At 41.7% G+C, this 20,995-nt stretch overlaps 1 protein-coding gene across 1 annotated transcript in view; it reads right to left on the bottom strand.

Moving 5' to 3' along the window:
* The window catches only part of pitpnm3 (PITPNM family member 3), a gene marked incomplete at both ends in the record, with an annotated part of 67,156 nt that overhangs the window by 34,676 nt on the left and 11,485 nt on the right, over positions 1 to 20,995 (bottom strand). Inside the window, 2 exons of the mRNA XM_079166028.1 lie at positions 8,586 to 8,696; positions 17,400 to 17,495. Of these exons, the coding sequence (XP_079022154.1) occupies positions 8,586 to 8,696; positions 17,400 to 17,495 (207 nt within the window). The remainder of the gene's footprint in view (positions 1 to 8,585; positions 8,697 to 17,399; positions 17,496 to 20,995) is intronic.

The following is a 20,995-nucleotide window of genomic DNA, read 5'->3' as shown; positions in this document are numbered from 1 at the left end:
TACTCAATTTTGCTGCCTGCTAGAGTGTGAATCACCTCATTAGAGAGATTCAGTATCACGGTGAATTTTCTGTTTTTCCGAAATAACGTGCACAGAGAAGAGCAGCGTTGGCTTCTCCTTGCAAATAATGTTTGCCTCTAAGTCTAAAGCTCAATTCAGCAAAACATGCTACGATTTCAAGAAACATGGGGGAAAATGTACAATGAAGAACAAAACTAGCTGTGGTCTTGAGGAGGGGCACCCTTTGACCTTTGTCATTCATTCAATTAACATGATGACATTGAAAGATAGAGATAGCATGAGGTTGTTTTGTTCTCCACCAACTCCTGAGAAAAATATTCAGTTTTTCAGCTGACTGCTGCTGCTGGAAACATTGCTGATTGAATTTATTTACTCCCAAACAACTGAGAGATTTCCTCCATAGGGCGACGATATGGTGAACGCTACCACACACAAAAGTGCAATGATTGATTAATGGGTAAATCTAAAAAGCTTCCTGCAAATTGTGTTTTTTGCTCACTACTCTCATGAGGAAATAAAGAATAACTTAAAGACATTTGGTGGACGGTGAAATCTAAATTACTGCAACAGGTTTCATATTTGTTCGTGAATATTTGGGCTGGGAAAAGTGCACAACAAATCTTCTGCATGAGCACATCTTTATCAGCAATGTACAGTTAACACTAGAAATGCATGATGTCCATGGAAGGAATTTTGTATTTCTATTTTATAAAAGATAATAACAGAGTGCAATATTCACCTTTATCTGACAAAGGTACCCAGTCCGAATAAGACCGAGGACATCGCCATTGCCATGAGGGTTTTTCTGCTAAAAATATGAGTAAAGAAATATTTTTGAATGTCAGGTCAGATGCTAGGGAAAGGAAATGTGAAGAGGTCATGTATCACTTGATTTAAAAGGGTGTGCTGTTAAGTAGCAACAGGTTAGGGTGCTTGTTTGGAGGTATGCTGCCTCCTGACTGGTTGAACAGCCCACTCTGACCCCTGGTACGGCGCACGCCTCCTAACAAGCTCAGCCATCTGCTCACTGCTGTTGGAATCAGGGTCTGTCATGTTGCCCTACTGCGAAAAGACCCCGGGAGACACCACCATCTCCACTGCATGACAAACCGGCTGGCTGACCCGTACACACACACACACACACACACACACACCATAAGACGATGCAGCACATAAACTCAAAGACACATACGTTCAGACTCACGCACACACAGTCTGTCCCTAACAGGTCCCAGCTGCTCCCTGTCTATATGTTGCAACAAACACTTCCACACACACACACACACACACACACACACGGTGTATATATATATATATATATATGTGTGGAAGGCTGGATACCTAGAACCGGGGACATGCTGATCTGACATTCAACAAAAAGACTGGATCGCACATATTGACAAATATACCCTGAAATGTCACATGAATAATTGATAGAAGTGGTAGCCAGAGCTCCCGGAAGATATTTTACACTAAAGGGAGAGAGAAAAAGAGAAGACAAGGACGTTTTTTATCAGGCAAATAGGCAAACACTCAATGTTTTGGTATCGGTTTTGGAAAAGAAAAACTGTTGAAATCAAGTCAATTCTATCCATATAGCCCAAGGTCACGTTTGCATCAGATGGCTTTATAATTTGTAAAACGTATGACCAACTAAATCCTGAGATGCTTGATTTGTATGAGGAAAACTGCATAAACTCCTTTAACGTGACATGTATAGCACTTCTGTCCATCCTGGGAGAGGGATCCCTCCTCTGTTGCTCTCCCTATAAGGTTTCTTCCTGTATTTGAGTTTTTCCGGTTCCGATGTGAGGGTCCTGGGACATTACAGCCAGTGTGCCCACATATGTTACAAAAAGTACTTCTGTATCTGCTGCTCTTAAATCAAATCTAAATAAATTAAATAATTTTAAACTCTAATGCAGTGCATGGCCTAAGCGCTCACCTCAAATATTAGTTACGTGTAACTCTGTACATAAGTTAAAACAGGCAGAAATTGCCAAATACCTATTTTGGTTTCTATTTGTGGCATTTATTCATTTATTTGTGGCCACTTAAAAGATTACGATGGTTAACGGAAATGTAAGGTGTAAATATGTAACTATAATACTAAGACAAAAACAGAACAAGCAGAAGTGGTCAAATATTGTTTTATGTGCCACGGTTAAAAGACAGAGATCCTTTCACTCAAGTTCCATTTCTGCAGCACATGAACACTCACGCTCGATCAACATATCTAAAAGGGTCAAGGAAGGTGTTAACCATCAGCGGGAGAAAGCTATGGAGCAGAGAGGGCTTTCAGCACGGGGTTGTTGCTTCTCATTTCATACAGTCGTTCTCCCTCTTATAGTCCCCCCCTCCCCCCCCCCCCCCCCCCCCCCCCTCCCCGGAGCTCCAGGCAACAACAGTGTTGTTTGGGTGTGATTATCTGCTCTCATCATTTCTTACTTCTTATTCGATGAGACCAGCGTGCACATATGCACACAAATGCAGACTTGCACAAACGATATGCAGACGATATACAGAGCAAAAGAAATACAGACATACTGGAGAAAGAGCCTTTTACAAAATGAGGCAGATACTCCTGACATGGAGTCAGTTGTTTTCATTACCTCACCTCTCTCTCTTATTTGTTTGCAGTCTTTTACTCTAATTCTGCAGAGAAATTGCTTTTGTCTTTGCAACCGAGAAGCCTCTCTAAGTGTTTTTGTTTCCAAGAAAAAGACGAAAGGAAGAAATATTCATTTAAAGTGAGAGGGTGCGAGCATTGAGTGCTAAAAATGACCAAAGGGAAGAGCGGTGGGCAGAATACAGATGAGTCTCAGACCTTAAATGTATGTTTTCTTTCACTCTCTCGCTCTGCATGTGTTTCTGAATAGAGCTAAAGCGTGCATGTAGCAGAGAGAGCTGTGGTGCTCCATAGAAAGATAGACAATACATTTCTCTCCGGGTCACTTTGTGTGAAATTACATCCTCACATACATCATGTACATTACACAGCATCCGTCACTGAATGAAGTGGGGGGAAAAAGGCGTCAATGAGATGCTGGGGCAGTGGATGATGTTGAATCACCGGACGCCACTGAGAAGAGATCAGGAAGACTACAGTGGAAAATAAGGGGCAGTTTTTGCTCCAGGCATTCCTCATTTCTCTCCATCACTGAGGTTTCCATCGCTGTTTACTTCTATTGGGAGGGAAAGTGTTTACAGTCGGCCATGGCTTGTGGGGTAATGAATGTTGGAAGATAGAGAGAGGGGAAAGTATAAGAACACGATGAGGTGATGCGATGGGAGGGGGGTGAGGGAGCAGCCGGGGGTGAAATGGATGGTTACAGAAGCTGAGGAGAACAAAAGAGGGAATGAGGGCATAATGGAGAGCAAAGGGAGAGAGGTTATAAACCCAGAGACGCTTTTGAGGAACCGACAAATAGATGGAGATGAAAGGGTAGTGGATGTCGCCGCTCAAATGCTACACAGGCGGAGAGTAGTCCCGCCGCACCTTTAAGGTTTCCTCTTCTTCTCACCTGTCGCTACGAACCACCAACAATAAATCACAAGCAATGACGTAATTATGCATGTTGGTAGCTGCAGCTGCAGTGACTCAGAGACTTTTCAGAGATGGCAACTGAACATCACAGTATCCCTGCAACGGAGCAGACTATCAAGACACATTTGGATGAAATAGAAGCTCCACTGATTATATGACAACTTTTAAGTGAAATGGGTCACTTTGCAGTTCCCCTCAGCTCAATGGAGCTTTATAGTGTCTTTTTACTTCTATTTCCGCACATCTGGCTCACAACTCCATTGTTTTTGGTTCATTCTCAGCATCATGTTCAGCAGCAGTAGTTTTTGGTTAAACGCTCGATAACCTCAATGAACGCTACCTGACCTGCTGGGGGTCAACTCTCCATGTCAACGTCATAAGATGATAATATGTCACTGATGTGTTTTACAGCTTGTTGTGTTGCCCCAACATGGACAAAATTAAAGTAATGAAGTAACATACAGTACGTACTGAGCGGGACATTTTGGAGTTCAAAAATAATGAATATCCGATTTCAAGATTGCCGAGACCTCAACCACTTTTGTTGCAGCCGCTATTGTTGGTGTTGCTTTGCATTTTCATTTTGTCCTTTTGGTTGCTATGCACCAGTTGCACACAGCTAAATCTGTGTGTTCCTGTGCCCCCACGAGTGTAGGATGTAAACAAACAACCAAAGAACCTCAGCAGGCATTTGCACATTTGTATGCAGCACCATGTTGGGGAGTGTTTCTATTTTTGGTTTGACTTTGTTGGCGATGAGAGAGAGAGAGAGAGAACGTGATTACCATAACTTAGACAGTTCAAGCTACATTCTCATTGCAGTCAACAACCACCTATGAGCATAAAAGTCTACTGGAACCAGCAGTCCAATGTTTCCTTGTTTCTTGAGTGGACAAATATATCACAGTGCTGAATTCAGGGTCTGATAATACGTTTATATTGATTAAGATATTACTAGTGTTTGCACAAATGCTTTGCCATTTTAGTGTTGATGAAATGTAAAGCACCTGCTGTATGAGACACACATTGATTATATAACGAAAGGATCATCCAATTCTCCCTTTCTAGTTCATCAAGAAGATGGGCCAGCATACTCATAATGTTTTCATACATTATAAAAAGATAGTGATAGATGGTCTTGGTGTGTGTCAGTTTTATTATGCCGGGTGCACATACATTTTTATAGAACAGACAGTGTGTGAATACGTAATGAAGTTAGTTTCAGCGTCTCCCACTGTGGGTAGACGCCAGCTTTAAACCCCTACAGACATACATCACACACTCCACATTAGGTAACAAATCCCCAGACTAAAGCGGGTCTTTTTTCCTCAATGAGCACTGTGTATAATCATCTGTGTATAAGCACCACTGATGTAAGTACCTGTTCCAATACCAGACACCCTGTCAGCAATGGTGGTGGACAATGTTAGGCCCTCATTTCTTGTGATGCGACTTGTGATGCGGGAGCCAAGAGATTTACAGTAATTGACGACGGTGGCAGGAAGTTGTCAACTACATAAACCTGCTGTCCTGGTCAATAAATAACTCTCTTCAGTCACCTTGCTGTGTGCTTTGTAATGTGTTTTTATATTCAGCGTTATCATTATTTTAACTGAACTAGAACACTGACATATCAATATGGTATATATGTTGATGTGGTGAACTTGTAGCCTTTTTACTCTTCCAGCAGACACAGAGCAACAATAGCATTCAAAGGGAGTCATATCTATGTCCAACAGATGAATGTAAGTCTTTTAGCCATGCTTCTGGTCTGAATAACAACTCAGAAAATATATCTGTCCCTTTAGCCGCTAAATGCTCCTCTGTGTAACTGTGTCACTAGCCGGTTGTCAAATTTGTGTGCTTGCTGCGGCCCAAAACAAACTGAAACATAACAGTAAAGTTGTGGGTCGTAAAGCCAAAGCAATGAGCTGGAAGTTGCTAGTTGAGTGATTATTGAACATTCATTAAGTCCCGCCCCTCGTACGCAGACTAGCCAATCCTATTGTAGCTTCATAGACTCTCGCGCAATCGTTTCAGAATCAGAAACAAATGTCACATTGTATATCATTCTGTATTGTGCTCCTTATGTATTCAAATCCCAATATTTACATTTTGTTAGAAGTATGTATATTTTAGCGTCTAAATGCTATCTTCCTAAGCCCTTCTAAAAACGTCTTCCCACTTGACCTGACATAGGTTTCTGCATGATGACATGGCTACATACATCCTTATCCATAGTTGGTGTATTACCTACAGTAGATGGCAGTTGGCACACTCCCTGTTTGGAAAAGCAGACAGGGGTACCGGTACGGAGGCTAAGCAATGTACTGCTGTGGACGCCACGTTTGTTTGTAGATGAAAATCACGCAATACCACAAACTAACCAACCGATCGATGCAGCGATAGACAAGCATCTCACGTGTTCTGCGAGGTGAAATTATTGTTTTGTCAATGAAGTCTGGGTGCCTTTGAATTCAGCGACATCACGGCTTCGGCTCCTTGTCGGATAGGGCCGTCTGATGGCAAGTAAAGCGGCGAAAATATTCTGATATTGCTAGTGATGGCGTTCACATTATTCATAAGCTTATTGATTAGCTTACTTTGGTAACCTACGTCACTGCTTTTTGCTAATGGCTGAGTGGGCTTTTCCATTTGAAACACCGGGAAATGAAAGCTGATGGAGTCAACCTTTGAAGAATAAGACTAACGATATTCTATGTTTTGGATAGTCGGATTCATTTATTGTTGATTTTGAAAAGTATAGCAAGACTTAAGCTTTAAGATAGACAATGAAAAAAACATTGTTTAAATAAGGCAGCTCTTCCTTTGTTCTGACAGGCACTGGCACTGTTCTGGAGCACTTCAACAACTGACTTGTGCTGCTGCGGCAGTGGACCACTTCACAGTGCATTACTGGTTTTCACGAGTGGTTTGTTGATGGGATGTGTGGGGGGTGTAAAATATTCACAGTGTACCCACTCCTTCAGTTACCACCACATGATTTAGTAGCTACAGCATCCCTACAGGAGCCGTTTCTTTCATCTCTGCAGGACCAGACTACGCTCGCACTGAAGCACAGTGATTAAAAGCTTCCACTCCAGTTTGTCAAACCTCAGCGCTGACCTTTATGACGCAAGCCGGTCCATTTTTCAGTAAACAAAACCCCCCAAAAAGTGCCACGCTATCAGCACAGGACTGAGGATCTGTAAAGCACAGTTGGTATTGAATCTATGTTTGTATCATTGATTTTGCTCTATACGGTTAAATAGGATGATTGTTTCTTTGCTGCCATCCAATTCAAAGCCACACCTGTTGTCTGGCGTGATCAGGAAACAGGATTTGGCTGATGAAGCAAAAAAAAAAAAATCTTTCTTTACTTTTATGGTTGATAGGTAACTGAGCCACTTCACACATTGCTTTGAACCCTTAATGGAGAGTGAGAGTAAATCCAATTTGTGATTCACGAACAGATATGCTCTTATTGTGTCTGAAAAATACTGTGCTGTTAAACCTCTGGGTGATATGTTATTCAGTTACTGTGGATAATCACGCCAGAGACTTTGATGAATGAATTTAATTCAATAACTTTCTTGCAAGTAGAATTCATCAGGAGACTCTGTGTTGAAGACTAAAATGAAAACCAGCTGAAATATGATATTCCTCCTGGCGATGCTGTTTGCTTCACAAATATTCCAACTGCTGTACAGATTGTACAGACTGTACAGACAAAGCATTTGTGCATTTATTGATAACGATTCTACTTTCAACACACTAATGGAGCAGATGTAGAGGATTAACTGAATTACAGAAGAAGCTTATTCTCCAAAAAAAAAGAATTAAGAAAAGTCGTCCAATCTGGGGTTGAGGCAAAAGTAAATAACAGCAGTTGTCGTTTTAGTCCTCGCGATCTTTAAGTGAGAGCATCGAGGAAGGGTTGAAATAACATTCAAATGAAAATAAGGGGAGGGGGGGAATTCTGTTCATTGAGCACAGAAGCTGTTCCCATATTTACTTCTTTGGTGCCTCATTGAGGCATTTGATGAATGGTTTGGGCAAAAACAGAGAGCCAAAGTGAAGCTGAGCATCCACACCTATCTGTGCTTAACCCATCTGTCATCTTGTCAGGTTTTGTTTGAAATGTCACGGTACTTAAAACAGAAGTGAAGCCTCTTTGCCTGAAAAGAGTGAATTATATTTTAGGTGATGCCTTAAATGACTAGAGAGGACAGACATGTTTAGAGCTCGGCGTTCTTCCTCAGGCAGCAGGAACACTGAGCTTGAAATGCGTCGCATATCTGCATGTTAAATCTCAGCCACCATTATGTTTATCTTTTGTTTCCGCTCGCTACATTTATTCACGCTCATCTAAAGCAGACTAACAAATGTTCTCCCATTGCAAGCAAGGAACATGGAATTGTTTTCACTTCAGATGATCTCATCTGAACTACTTGGAAAGATATTTTACCCAGGAGTTGGTGGACCGAGCCATCGCTATTTGCCCGTGAATATAGGACGCATGTTAGGTTGCCAGAAAGCATGCCCATATTGCTCTGTTCCTGCTGGATAATGCTGCATCTAGACAGACAGTAACACTATGTTCTGTGGATCCTGGCTCAACTTTCTCACAACGCAGTGCAACAACATCCAGCAATGCACTTTGTTAGACAGACAAATACATGCAAATGATCCTACCAGATAAGATAAATGGAAGCATTGTGCTAACTTCACAGTTCACTTTGCAAGAAACCAAGAAATATTGTTGACACACATTAACGCAGCCCAGTTACAGTGTTTATCTGGACGGCTACTGTGGGCCCGAATGCAAGTAGGCCAATATTGTCTTGTACCCGTTACACCTCTCTTACTCTTACTGCTCCCTAGAGTTAAAAATGACTTAATGCAGCTTTAAATAGAAGCAACAATCAGTCCAGCCACCATTACCAGCACACAGTGACTCATGAGTGTGATTACAAATGTATTTGTGTGTGTGTGTGTGTGTGTGTGCAAAGTGTACCGTGCGACTGGTCCTCCATGTGTCCCAGAGTTTCAATCTGCTCCACCAGGTCATTTGAGTTCCACTGACTCATGCCCAGTAGAATGGCGCTCTTCCCCTCCATAACATCTGCTGGGACACACATAGACACACACACACACACACACACACATACAAAGAGGAGTAAGACAGTGCAGCAAAGACAAAACGTGTTTTGATTTATTTTGAACTTCTTCTCAGGTGCCTGACATCTCCCTCGCTCTCATGTTAGTTGCGTGGCACCTCTACGAACGGTCGATACACCTCTTTTAAGTGCGCGCCCCAAAACACGACCAAGGCCGCTTCCTGATTGGTGCCACTTGGACTTGGTTTCCACTTTGTTTGAATGCGGCTCACTAAACATGCTGCTCACGCCATCCTGAATAGACAGCTTAATGTGCAGCAACAAAGCAACAAACGGCCAACAACATGGCAAACAACAGACTTTAGTGAACACATACATTCACAGGCTTTGTCTTGGCTGAACACAAATGGAATTGCTATTGTGAAGCCTTTGCCCACACTTGCAAGCTGTCCAAAGATAAAAATGTAAATCTGGCCTGAATGATGTTGACACAGATTAATTACACCCTAAAGACTGTGGTGTGACATGTTTATTAAGCTGGCCTACCAGATTTATCTGTATTAATCTATTCCAACGGGAAGCACTATCACACCTTTAGCCGCACTGCTGGCTGATGTTTGATTATTAGCTAATAGATTCGGTGTCTTACGTGCCTGCACTTTATTTAAATAGGTACCCTGTGGAGTTTTCTTGGACACAAATACTGTTTGTTTTCACTGTTTTTCACCTTGTGTAGCCTTGAGACCTAACAAAACTATTTTGAAAAGACAATTTTACTTATTCAATGAAACCTGCGGCTAATGATACTTCTCTTCCCAGGACCTTCGGTGGGCACATTGATACGGTTGCTGGCACTTTACCGTTGACCGTGGATGAGTGGAATAATGTGTCCTTGTACATGTAGTGCATGAGATATGAAAATAAAAACAAGGACTTTCTCATCAAAACACTGCTCCATAGTGCTGCTATCTTAAAGGAAGGTCACAGCATCAGTTTACATTTATTTTTGGAGCTCTGGCCATCAGCTCTAATAATTGCTGATATACCCAAAAATGGAACCATTGCTAACAAATAGGTTAGAGTAACAAACATGAACAGTCAAACAGGTTGTACATAAGTTCAACATGTTAGTCAAACTCATTTGGAAGAAAACAAATGAAGGTGAACGGTCCAATCATTGCCCAAACTGGGGGGATCTTGAGTAGTTCCCAGCAGAGCTTCACTAAATCAAGCCTGAGCAGCCAGAAAAAACATGAAAACATAAGTTTTGGCTTGCAGGCCCTTTCAAACATGGAACCACCACACTGTCGTGGTAAAGGACGAGCTCTGTTGTAGCGGCGAATATCAATCAAAAAGACGAGCTCGGTGTGTTGTGTGGATCAGCAACCAAGACAGTCTGAGACAGGATGAGTCATGCAGGAAGAAACCCCTCTACCTGACAGACTTCTCTCCTCTCTCACACATTCCTGCCTGGCAGCTCTGACAGACTCTGATCTACACTGCCTGTCCATGTGGATCACACAGCGACCGGTCCACTGGTCACAGTTTGTCTTTCGCTATCTGCTCTGACTCTGTCTCAGCGCCCCCCCCCCCCCCCTGTTGGTGCCCTCTCTTCTTCCGGTCAGACGGTAGTGAGCCAAATGTAATAATGCAGGGACAGATTCAAACATACACAGACAAGCACAAAGGAAAATGGAGAGGAGCGAGAACGAGACACACAGAGAGGTGCATATTGGATCTGAACAAAACAACACGTTGCAGGATGTAAGAAAGCCTGTTTTTGGAGAGGAGGAGAAAGCAAAGCGGGCTTAACACCCTGAGCCGAGTAAAATCCGCTCGCAGCCAAAACACAAGCTCCTCTGAGAAGCATAACGTGTTTGAGCCGAGGTAAAACGAGTACCTACACTGAAAACCACGTGCAACACAAACAACAGCAATGCACGAATAATCAGGAGAATGACGCCAACTGATTGGAGCTACCTTATCTCTTGCTTTTGGAATATATATACGACAGAACGGCGAAATCCGATTTGAACGCCAGGCGGGAGGAGAAAAAGAAGCGTGAGTTCTGCCTGCAGCCAACAGCCTTGAGGGAGAAGAGAGATTTAGAAACATCCTTCACTCTGTCGGCTCACGGTGATCAAGTGTCAACAGTGGACGAGAGAGGAATGGATGCCTTGATTGTGAAATGATGAGGAAAGGGCCTCGGGTGACCTCTACCACTTCAATTGTTTTTTCAGTGTCCCATTCTCAATTTCTTGATCTCATCATCATGCATTAATTGAAGGAGTGGAATTATCAAAATACCACTTCTGGCTTTATTTTAGGTCCTTTCAACTCCCGATACCAGGCACTATGAAAAGGGGATTGCTTCGGGGATTATCCCACAAAAAATGGCATAAACAGTCTGTTAGGTAAGTAGGCTACTAAGGATGGATGGCATTGAAGCACCATGAGTAGAGCTCACACGCACACAATGTGTGCGTAGTCGGATAGAGTGAGAAAGAGAATGTGTGAAAGAACGTTTATGATTCCTAAACAGTGCTTAAAGTGGAGCTTTGCAGTGCTGCCTCTCACTTTATGTAATATGTATATTTTTAATGGCTTATTTTATGTGCCATTAAAATTTCACATACAAATGCTTTGTGTTGCTTTAATAGAACTTTAATGTTCATTGCTATTTTAATCTTGCTTCTCATACTTGTAATCTCTTTGTTTTATCCTTGTGCAGCAGATTACATGAACAGGTTGTTGTGTAGCAACAATTTCATTCGAATCAAACACTGCAGCAGCTGATTTCCCTGATCAACACACATGTAATCAGAAAGAAACAAGAAATCAGTGAAATCACCCCCTGCAGGGACAGAATAAAACATTTTCTCTGTCATCCAGACAACAAAATTGTGCAAATTATTCGTCTTTCTGTTTTTTTCTTCCCAATAAAATGTTGCATGAATTGATTCCTGTTTGACCTTTGACAAGGACTTTACCACCAGAATGTGAAAGCTGCATAATTCATGCGGTTTCAAAAACGAAAAAAAGATTAACTGGATCCACGGAAACATTTTATCAAAGGATCTTGGGTCAGAGGTCTACTGGTGCACAACATTAAATCCACATCCGCTCATGACTTCTTGAGATAAGTTGTTAAAAAAAATGAACAACAAACTGTCCTGTGAAGTTACAGGAAGGTTGAGTAAATGCACTGGCTGATGAGACTTTTCTTGAGAAATGTAACAAAAAATATACAGCAAGATAGAATTTATCATTTCCCCTTTTTCAGAGCCATACATGTCACATAGATGCAGGATTAAAATGAGTGAAGACAGGCGCCGCGATGTTGATTACTTTACAGACACATTCTTTCACCAACAGTGCAGACAAACAAAATCAAGGGGGAATGACATGTGTGTGAGTGTGTCTGTGTGCTATTGTTCTCCTATCATTGTGAGGACCAGCTTAGTTTTAAATCTAAAGCTGAAAAGTAAGTTTTAACAGTTCCTTCGACTTGGTTCAAAAGTTAAGGTTAGGGCTCAGGAAAGGATGATGTCAATGCTAAGTCAACAAAGCAGCGGCAGAGTGACGTCATTCTCTGCTCAGGCAGACATTACTCCACTATATCTTTATAATAGGGGACAGTCCCCAACACTTATGGATGCCAACTGCCATAAAACTGAAGAGAAGAAGAAGATGGGACACAGCCGGATGTACGTGTACGAAGACATCTCTTATTATTTAACAAGCCGGTTAGGTGACAGTGTTCTTGTAATAAAATCTCCCATGAAAGCATTGGCGGAAATGTTGAACTGCGAACAAGTCGCAGATTCAAATTCATCACCAGCGGAGTCTTGTGATTGGTTCGCTCGCTCAGTGTGAAAGCGTCTTTACGTGCTTGTCCCTGCAATGTTACAAGTATATGCGCTGGTAGGCACATCTTGTTACCTTTGGACAAAGCCAGATAAACCGTTTCCAGTCAAGCTAAGCTAATCGGCCAATGCCCGTAGCTTCATATTGACTGGACAGACGTGAGAGTGGTATTAATCTTCTCATCTAACTCTGGGCATGAAAGCGAGTGAGCGTTTCTTGCCAAAATGTCATTTCAGATTTGCAAATAATAACATCGTCACTCCAGTTCACACCCAAAAATAGTGCAGAGTGGATGCCCTACTTGCATACAGACATTGTTTACCTCCCGTGGCAATTTATTATGTCATTAAACTGAGGGAGCAGCCAAAACCATGGCTTTCCTTTCAGGGTCAGTCTGTCAACTCAGCTCATTATTGAAATTCATGTCATCGAATAACAAATCTGGATTAACACACAGCTAATTTGTCAACAGCTCACATAAATAAGCAATGCGACAATTGCGTTGGCATTCGCTCACGCAGCCTGAAGGCACATTCAGTCCCGATAAAAAATGAGACGTTTCACCCTCGTGTGCAACTGTGTGTGAGAGGTAAACATGTTGAGTGTTGCTCGGGGGGGGGGCTGCGAGATGGCGATGGATACCAGTAGTATGAGGAGTAGAAGAGAGGTATGATTTTTCATTTTTGTTACTACTGGCGAGTGGAGGGCCCTGGAATTCAGATCCTTCAGAGGGAGTAAAAAAAAAAGTAAGTGAAAGCAATCCTGCACAAATACCTCCCGCTGCTGCTGCTCACCTGCGGCCGAAGCAGCCGTGAAAGAGCAGAGACACTTGAATGAAGGATCTATTAAACATACATGTATAAAGATAGATGTGTATGAGATTACACAGCACAGAGGACACTCTGTACTCACTTACAAGCCTGATTTAACACACCAAAACAATTCATCACCAGAAATGAATTCTGTTAATTGGGTTAAACCATGAAGAAATGCCATTTTATAAAGCTTTTCAAAATCAAGTGTTTAAATAGAAACATAGACTACATAAATCTAAATATTCTCACAAATAACAAAACTGTCACGGTTATCCTCAACCCAAAACAACGGCAGAATGTTCTGGCCGAAGCACAGTGTTTCATCTCGTTAAACAAATATTTAAACTGCAGGCTTTGGTCCCAATGAGCTTTTTCAGAAAACTGATGAAGATGAGATGGAGCTATTGGCAAAGTGAAACTCATGGTGCTCTTCACTGTAAGTGGTTAAAAAAACCTTTACTCCATCGGCTTGTTGATACTGAAGCTTAGGGATCTCCACCGTGTTTGAGCATGCGGCTTCTTCACTGAGAACAAAGCTTCAAACTGTTCAATAGTAGAAAAATGCACTCTCTGCTCCAACACCAGTCTGTGTTGCACTTCTGTTTTCATCGTCACTGCAGGCCAGCTCTGGGGTGCTGCGAATGTGTGACATACTGATCCTAAGTGTGTGTGTGTGTGTGTGTGTGTGTGTGTGTGTGTGTGTGTGTGTGTGTGTGCGCGTGTGTGTGTGTTGCACATGTGTGGGGATTTGGTAGGGGCAGCTGTGCAGATGTGAGAGGCGTTGATCGACAGAGGCGACAGCATCAAACCATCCAGCCAACATCTGTGTTGCCTCCACACCATGTCGCAGGAACACTGGCTGACGCATGACAACATTACTGACATGGAGGGAACCTCAGTGCTTCATGACTCCAGTGAAATATATTTGTAATTCAAAATCATGAATAAAAGAATTTGACTAAAGAATTTGTAAGGTTTACAACATCTTCTATACGATAATGACTACCGCTTTATTGAATACTTGATTCTGATGGTCAATTACGGCATTCAGCAGACCGCTGCTACGAGTTACAGAACGTTGCTATTTACAGCTTCTTGTGTAGAAAAAATGAGTGAAAAAGTGGATTCACTTTGTAGCTGACTGCTGTGACCAACGTAGGGGAACAATTTAACATATTCTTAACTACATGGTATTTGATAGTTTAGTAAATCTGTTTTACAATCAATGACTTCATTCTAAAAGGCCTAAAGACGCTGACATCAGCAGAAGCTTGGCATCTTTCCGAAAGAGGCTCTGGCAGATATACTACGCCCATTTAAACTTTGACGGCCTTTTTGCTTTCAGCCTGGTCTTCCAGAGGTGAGGTCAGGTGACAGACTAATAAAACTACTTTCAAAGCTCTGTTCTTCAACAGATCAGGAGCGCACTGTGCGCTGACACTGGCCAAGTACATTGACTAGTATAAAAGAAAGGAGCACGACTTCTAAAGAATTCAACTTCCAGGATGCAGGAAGAGCCCTTTGAGATGCCTCATCTTGTTTTCAAGAGGCTCCTGACAATAAATTACATTTACAAAATAATCTATACAGAGTGCATGAGCAAGACAAAGTGTTAAAAAATAAACAGCGGAAGACACAGATAAACAATAACTACAACAGTCGGGGCTCATCTTTTTAGCAGAAAACTGAGCAAATTCCCTATAGTCTTCATACATTTTCACGGATTTCTGGGTGCACTGTTACACAGTGTAGCTGAAGGCATTCATCATAACCACATAAATAAAACTCCCCCCGAGCTTATTGTGACGGATTGAGTGGTAGGCCTATAATATTACAAACACCCCGTCGGTCACTCTTTAATGTGATTCTTTCAGTTTCTCTCGCTGCTTTTTCTATAAAAGGCTGAAATTGCTATTGGCTAAAAGAAAAAACATATACCCAGCGTGCTCGGGAGAAAGAAATAAAAGCGGCCAGAGCAGCTATATGCAGCTGAGTTTCAGAGTCACAGTCTTGCAGTTAGCAAGTGACTAGTGGGCATGCAGAGTTCTGGTTTCCCTTTTACGGGAGGCATCCTTCATATTGAGCATGTTTATGTTTGGAATAACTTGCTCTGTCCTGCAGAGAGATTGAGCTCCACTTTCTCCATGAGCTCAGACAATAAAGTCACATGGCAACTACAAAGAAAGGACACCCTTCAAACATCTCCAGCCTTTATTCTCTTGGTTTATTTCTTTAGCGTTGCTGTATTTCATGTTTTGATGTTGTTCTTTTTATAATGGAGCTTCTTTGTTGATTGGGGACAGCCGTGCTTTCATGCAGCTTGAAAGGATAATTCAACTGGCCTGTGTGCATCAATGAGTGATGGCAAAAATGAGATGTGATATGTTTGGTCTCTGAAGAACAAGCAGGCAAATAAGCCAATTAGAAAAACAACAATTTTGGTGTGGTTTTATGGGGGTTATGTCCTGACTTCCTGGACACGCGACACCACAGCCTGTTGTAATTTACACTTGAGTTTTGTACAGTTTAAACAAATGAGATATAACATCATTAATATGTGATATTTAAATGTGCTTGTAGGTGGATTTTTTTTAAATCTTTGGACAGAGCCAGGCTAGCCATTTCCCACTATATCCATCATTATGCTGAGCTAAGCTAATCAGCTGCAGCTTCATATTTACTGCAGAAACATTAGCTGTATCATTTGTCTCATCAAACTCGGCAAAAAAACAAAATGTCCAACTATATGTACTTCCTTAACTAAATAACATGGAATACAACCGCACACACCAAACATCTGATTGTGCACTCGTGTACGTTTGTTTGACACGCAACGCACCAGTGTGCAGTCTCTCCCCATGCTTTTTAATTAAAAGAGATAAAGGACATCTTTGCCCTCCGTGCCTTCACACTCGGTAAAGATATTTCACTGCTGAGGGTGGAATCTTGTGCAGCAGATGTGTAAGTGAGGACGATGGAGTACATCTGCTCACATACAGCACATGCACGTTATCTTATCCCCTTGGCACTGATAGGCGCTGATAGGCGCCTTGACACTGGTCTCACAAAATGAATTCTGAGCAACGTGGAGCACTGCTCCGTGACAGCTGTGATAAGGAGTCTGCGGCGAACGTGCCTTTTATGGCAAACTGAATGTGCAAGGGAAAGGCAGTGAAGGGAAATCAAAATTAAGGGAGGGAAGCGAAAAAAAGATTGAGGCAGGAAGAGTGAAATGCGATAAACAAAAATGAGTGTGAATGACAGCGGACAATAAAAAAGAATTATAAATCGCATTTCCATACACTTCATACTGGGGCGCTTAAAATTTCCTCCACTGACAAAAGTGGAAATGGAGCAGAGCAGACGGTCTATAATCCGTTTCCCACTGAGCCTCATTTTCATCATGTTTTCATACAATAAGAAAGAATGTTGGACACCAGGAACTCTCAACACACCCCTGGCTATTGACTGACTCAATATAAAATAACATGTTATAATAAAAACAACACAGCTAAGTATCTCTATCATCAGTCTCTCGGGATGACCACTTGTAATGGATAATTGGTGGGATGAGTATTCCACTGATTCACTCCCTCTGGGACAGTAAAAATGCTGGTAGAGGAATATCTTCTCAAGTGTGTCTATTTCTGTTCAGTCTGACATCTTCAACTAATGTACAATACTCTATAACAGTGGAAAGTGAGATTGGTTTGAAACAATTAGGAATGATTATTAATACGTGATCCATTTGTCGCTCATTCTGTCTGCTTTGTTCTGAGAAAGGACTTTACTGAGGACCTGAGCATGTCTCGTCCTACAATGGTTCTGCACAGTTTTTCTGTTTCTATCGGATGTCCTGGTCAACACAGAAACACCTGTGGCAATGACTACATGTCACTTCCTGTTAGTGAAAACAAGGGTCTGTTTAAAATGCTCAAACAGAGGTTCAGATCATTTCTGAGGCAATTACTGGTGGAGAGACAGAAACACAACACGGTGAAGATAAAAAGGGAAAAATTAAATACTAACCTCTGGCATCAAAGAACTCCTCATCAGAGCTTTCAACTGATTCCTGAGCAATGTTCTGCAGACACCAATGAGCGGCGCTGTGCTTTCGTGATGATCCTGTGGGTGAGAAGAGGAAAATAAAATCAGCTTTTAGACTGAAAGGAAGACAGCAGGGCCGTGCCATTAATCACACAACTGGAGGACAGGCCACTCAAACATATTTAAATCATTTTACTTTCTTTTTACCTCACGGTTGAAAAGCAAAGTGTCAATGCCCCAGGTGGGGATAGATGGCCTTTTGAGTGCCACAGCAGGTGAAAAAACCCAAATGGACTTTCCTTTGTGCGGTGTCATAGCACACAAGTGTCTCAGCAAAGGAGGGCAGGCAGTGTTTTATGACCTTCTGATACAAGAGCAGGGATGAAAAGGGATTTAGAGCACTTTCCATTTGTTGACAATATTTACTCTCAAGTACCCAGATATAAAACCATCGCAAACAACAGAGAAGAGCAATTTATTTCTCAAAACTCTCTCCGAAGCAGAAAGTGACCGTAACACACTCTGTTGAAAGTGAAAAATCCTGCTCTGCCGAGGTTGGTATTAATTTACAGGATTAATTAGGAGTTGCAGGAGCCTTTTCTCCGAGTGTTATTCTCCTAAACTGTGTCAGGGTTAAAATGCCTTCAAATAGCAGCTAAACATTGGGCTGAAAAGCAGTATTTTGACCTTATAACGCAATTTATGTTTTCATGCTCAGCGACTTTGATAAGCCTCGAGTACCTCTCAGTATTGTTGCACTCTGATGATGTAATGAACCACGTTTCCCTTCTGGCCCAGTGTCACAAATCATGAAACTCCATTTTCTCATAGTCTGGGTCCATTGCATCCTTCCTGACTTTACAGCACAGACACAATGTGGCAATTCGTCAAATGTTTCACTATTAAAGCATTCACACAAGACTCATGGCGAAGATTTCTACATTTCATCATATAAATCATAGTAATTCACCCATGTTTAATAAAAAGGCCGAAATGGCAGCATTAAATTCATTAAATTGAGGTGCTTTCAAATGATATAATAGTTCAACTATATTCATTCTACCGTATACTGTACCTGTATGCATACAACAGAAGGCCGTTTTGCTTATTACATTGTATGCATACAATTATTTACTCTGTGCTGGATACGATGTTTCCCTCCAGGGATATTAAACAGTTTCCACCCATCACTTTGGCAATTCACACAGTACACAACCCAGCTCAAGCACCTCTTCATCCCCTGCATTTCAAAATGGTGTCGCTAAGAAACTCGTCCCTCAGGGTTTTTGCGATAAATGGTCATCTCTCCAGCAACGTTGCAATAGGGTGTCATTTTCAAGAGAAAATGTCCATTTTACGTGTGGGGGTAGTGCAATGACACCAACATTAGAAATCAAAATTATTGATCCACTCCTACTGCTTCACGAAAAACACACCAATGTATTATTTCTGTTTGTACGTTTCTCACACACACCAACCGTTATGACTCCCAAATGGAGGGAAAACGCTTTGTAAAAAGCCTCTTTATCATTTTCCATTACTGTCAAGAAACCATGAAGAATCTTAAGAGAGCAGTGACATCCTCCACCTCAACAGTATTTAAACAAAATACCGTGAAACTGCTTTCCAAGCACTTTAATCCAGGACAATTAGTCAATATGCCAACCACATTAGGGATAAACTGAAGCTCTCTCTCTTTTACTTTTGACTTAGCGGAAGATCTGCCCGTCAGCGAAATTGTTCTCCGGGATCCATGAACCTCCAACCAAAGCCTTTAACCCTCTCAACTTGGAGGATTAGTTCAGTCCTTGTGCGGAGAATTTAATGTGCATCAACATACAGACCAACCGCGGCACAGATACATTTGTGTCGCCTAAACTGCCGTATAAACACAAAAGACCTTTTGGCCAGATTCTCTGCTCTCACAGTGAAATAAGTAATTACGGCACACAACATCAAGATGATCATTATCCTTCAGAGAGCACTTCTCTCTTTGAAATTGGAAATAGGCCTTGCTGTGTGCCACGGTGGGTGTTCAGAGCTCCTGGTCGAGGAGCTGATGGGGTGCACGGCATGAGCAAAGGAAAGGTACAACTTTGAAAAGTAGAAACACTCCCGATTTAGCCACCCCGAGCCAGCCGCTGCCGTCTTGAACTAATGCATCCACCGGTGGAACAGACACACATGTGTTTCTCCAGGAGCTGTGCGTGCGTGTTGAATGTCTTAAAACGTTTAAGGAGACTAACCAAACCGTGTGTGGTTGAAGCCTCACACCGGAGCGTCTATCACCAAAGTGCTGCCTTTCCCACTGGGTAATAGAAATAATTGCTGTATAGCTCCCTGCAGAGCATTTCATGACAGCATATCCCCACAGCTACTGAGTGAATGCTTGAAAGAACTACAGATTACGATCACACGACCAGCAGCAGTGCAAATCTGAGGAGACAATCCCGCTTGAAGCCAAGAATTATGAATAGGAACATTTTGTCAATATAGTGAGAGTCTCATCTATTCACATCTACAAGTCGGCATGTTGCATGAGTTGGTGACAGGAGAGTGCTCCTTCATGTCTCTCAATCTCTATTGAGAACAAGGCCCATGATTGTTTCACTAGACAGCGTTGTGGAAATCAGCGTTCGTGTAATTCAATTGTCACAAGCTAATTAGAAGTGATTGGCTTAGCGATGTTGTTTGATAATTAACATCAATTACAAAATTAAAACTCTTTGTGAGGAGGCTGAACCAGATCAGTGACGTGTTTAAACAAACTGATCAAAATACTTTGAAATAGTTCAAATAGTCACACTTATGATATAGTTATGTCAAAGCACTATGTGTGTCGATGCATGGGACCAGAAGAGTCCACGGCCATGCTAGCAGCTCTGTGAGGCTGTACTATGCCACAGCGGTGCTTTGAGCTAAATGCTAACATCAGCATGCTGACATGCTGGTGTTGAGCAGGTGCTTACCATGTTCACCGTCTTGGTTTTGCACGTTAGCATGCTAACTTGCTACTAAGCACTGAACACAAAGTACAACTGAGGTTGATGGTAATGTCATTAGTTTTCAGGTATTTGGTCAAAAGCAAAGTATTAAAGTACAAATAAGTATTTGTCCTGATTTTGTCAGGTGTTTGTTTTTTCATCTCAGTCCTGAAAGTGAAAGTCATTTTATTTCAACCTCATACCTAAATATGAGTTTTATGAGGTTGACTTAAATGACTTAACTGACAGTAGTGAAGGAATTTAAGTAATATATCCAGACATGACCATGTAGTGCAATATTCCTTAAACTTGGTTTTATATTTTCTTTGAAGAATGGACTTTGGCTGAAATTAGGCTTTTTATATGTTTGCCTTTTCATGCACTTTAGTATAATTACACGTCAAGACAGATGTAATGGATATTTCCCAGTCACAACAACCATTTATTTCATGACTTTTCAAGCCTAATTGAGTAACCATTCAAAAACATCTATAAGACTCAATTGCTAGTTAACATAATGTGCTATGGAAATGTTTTGGGCGGTATTAACAGGTTAATATAGATTTAACAAAGAATGAGACAGGTCTCAAGGAG

Source organism: Pholis gunnellus (genome assembly GCF_910591455.1).
Source record: "Pholis gunnellus genome assembly, chromosome: 9".
In the NCBI taxonomy this organism is placed as follows: domain Eukaryota; kingdom Metazoa; phylum Chordata; class Actinopteri; order Perciformes; family Pholidae; genus Pholis; species Pholis gunnellus.
This window is presented reverse-complemented; position numbering and strand designations above follow the sequence as displayed.